At 37.0% G+C, this 2,460-nt stretch overlaps 1 protein-coding gene across 1 annotated transcript in view; it reads right to left on the reverse strand.

Annotated features, from left to right (window-relative positions):
• Window positions 1-2,460, reverse strand: part of LOC101848031 — a gene marked incomplete at its 5' end in the record, with an annotated part of 11,939 nt that overhangs the window by 5,829 nt on the left and 3,650 nt on the right. Inside the window, 1 exon segment of the mRNA XM_013080579.1 lies at window positions 230-355. Coding sequence (XP_012936033.1) covers window positions 230-355 — 126 coding nt within the window.

The raw sequence follows: 2,460 nt of genomic DNA on the forward strand, positions 1-2,460 counted from the left end.
AAATTTCGAGTTAGACGGTTAGAATTCTCTGCCAACGATATAGCCTATTTTATATAATCATCATTATCATATTGCTATCATTATCATTTTCATTATTATCATAATCATCATCATCATCTTCATCACCATCACCATCAACACCATTATCATTACCATCATCATCATCATCATCATCATCATCATCATCATCATCATCATCATCACCGTCATCACTGAGGGTACCACCCACCTGTGGAGGCAGACACATACTCGGCCAGAAGCGTGTCATCAGGAGAGTAAGGGAAGTCTGCTTCGTCTATCTCCACAGAGCTGTCCGAAGTATTCAGGTTCACAAAGTCCACGGGCTCAGATTTCTCTGTGGACAAAATGGTCGTATGATCAACAAAAACAAAAAGGTGGCTTGGCGAATCTGGTTAATAATAATAACAAAAACAATAAAAATACAATTAAAAACAATAATAATGATAAAAATTGTAACAATAATAGAAATAATAATAATAAAATAATAATAACAATATCCATAATCATAACAGTAATAATAATCGTATTATTATCTTATCATAATAATAATAATAATAATAATAATAATAATAATAATAATAATAATAATAATAATAATAATAATAGTAATAATAATAGTAATAGTAATGACAATAATATGATAATAATATTATTATTATTAATAATAATGATTATAATAAAAATAATAATAATAAATCAATAATAATAATAATAATTGTATAATTATTAATAATAATAATAATAATAATAATAATAATAATAATAATAATCTGGGGCGGTTTGTTAACTGGGCAAGACCGGTGGTGCCGGTCAGATTTTTGTCAACTGAACTGTTGACTAGAGGTTTATTGCTGATGACAATTTTCATTCAGTTTTAAGTAAATCCAAATAAACATGTATCAACATTCAAAAACATCTTGCCGATTTGAAGGCGCTCAAATAGACAAGTGGGATTCACTGCTGTTTTGTCGCGACAGAACCTCATTCCTTCATGTTTGTAATCGCGCCGGCTCGTAACTTTAAATCGTCTCCCGTCAAGCCGTCACGTCGCGGAACTTCGTACTACGTACGAGGCCAAACACACGGCGGGCTTGGCTTAGGCCTAGCGATGACGTCAGTCCCATGGACAAATCCATCGTCAGCCCACAGAGCGATTAGTACATCCCTTAATTGCCAGATTGGCTTCTTTGTAGCTTACAAAATTAAGCACAGACACATGTATCATTTTATCAGCAAAACATGTATTTATCATTCAGCCTTTCTCTAACTGCTATCAGAACATTTATTGTCAGCGTGGCACTAATCTTTTTTGTTTATTGACTTTTTAACCACCTATAGTTCCTGTTTGACATTTACTCATCGTTTTCTCCCCACTAATAACTTACCTGGCCCTTAGGAGTCTGGCCGGCGAAAGAAGGAATCGTCTAGTGAAGATATATAAGGAAAATTTTAACGAGGAGCGATAGACACTCGGCTGTCAGAGTCTGGGCCGAAAACCCCCTCCCTTCCCTCCCCTTTTCAACCCTCACCCCAGCTAGACACCAAGTTCTATAATTAGCATTTGACACACTTCCCCATTTTGTTACAACACAGTGTTCAGTGTTCAATTCTGAGAACTGAGAAGTGAGATGAAGTACATTTGATGATATAATGATCGGAAACTTGTGGTTTATAATTCGCTGTGATTACCAGACAAGCCAGAATCACGTGAAATAAGTAAACAAACTCAGTGTAGCATAGTGAGTGTAGGAGAATAAGGGAGCACGGGGGGTATATAAACAGACGGCGAAGGTTAAACTGGCTTTCCGAGCCACGACTAAAACCTAGATCTAGTCTGAGCAGGGATCGACGCTACTGGTGGGTCGACACAGTGGACAGAGCTCCGGACCTGTACGACTCACACTCATCGTTCCCCGCTCGAAACAGTGAGTATTTGAAACCAACGTAGATAGACTAACGAGTAGAATCTAGGATTAGATAGCACTTTTATCATCGCATTACAGCTTTGTCCAGCTTTGTATAGCATCTGATTGTAGACTTGATCTGCTTGGGACAGCGTCACTGGTACAGTAGCAATTGACTTTTTGTCATCATACAGGACAGTTCTTATTGCATATATTTAACGGGTCCAGTGCACATCGATATTTTGGGTGGGGGTGTAGAAAATACGAGTGAAGTACTGTACTAGAAGCCAGGACCAGCGGTTTATTGCTTCTCACTTTCAGTTTGTTTTCTAGCTTAGACTTAAGTAGTGTGTTTCTTTTTCTGTGCCGATCAAGTGAGTTTTTATTAATCTCAGTGACTTCCAAATTACGTTATTCATAATATTGTTTCTTGACGCTACCGCATATTTTAGCTCTTTCACATTATATTACAATGTTTACTGTGGTGTGTGTGTGTGTGTGTGTGTGTGTGTGTGTGTGTGTGTGTGTGTGTGTG

The sequence above is a fragment of the Aplysia californica genome, unplaced genomic scaffold (assembly GCF_000002075.1).
Source record: "Aplysia californica isolate F4 #8 unplaced genomic scaffold, AplCal3.0 scaffold00092, whole genome shotgun sequence".
Taxonomy (NCBI): Eukaryota; Metazoa; Mollusca; class Gastropoda; order Aplysiida; family Aplysiidae; genus Aplysia; species Aplysia californica.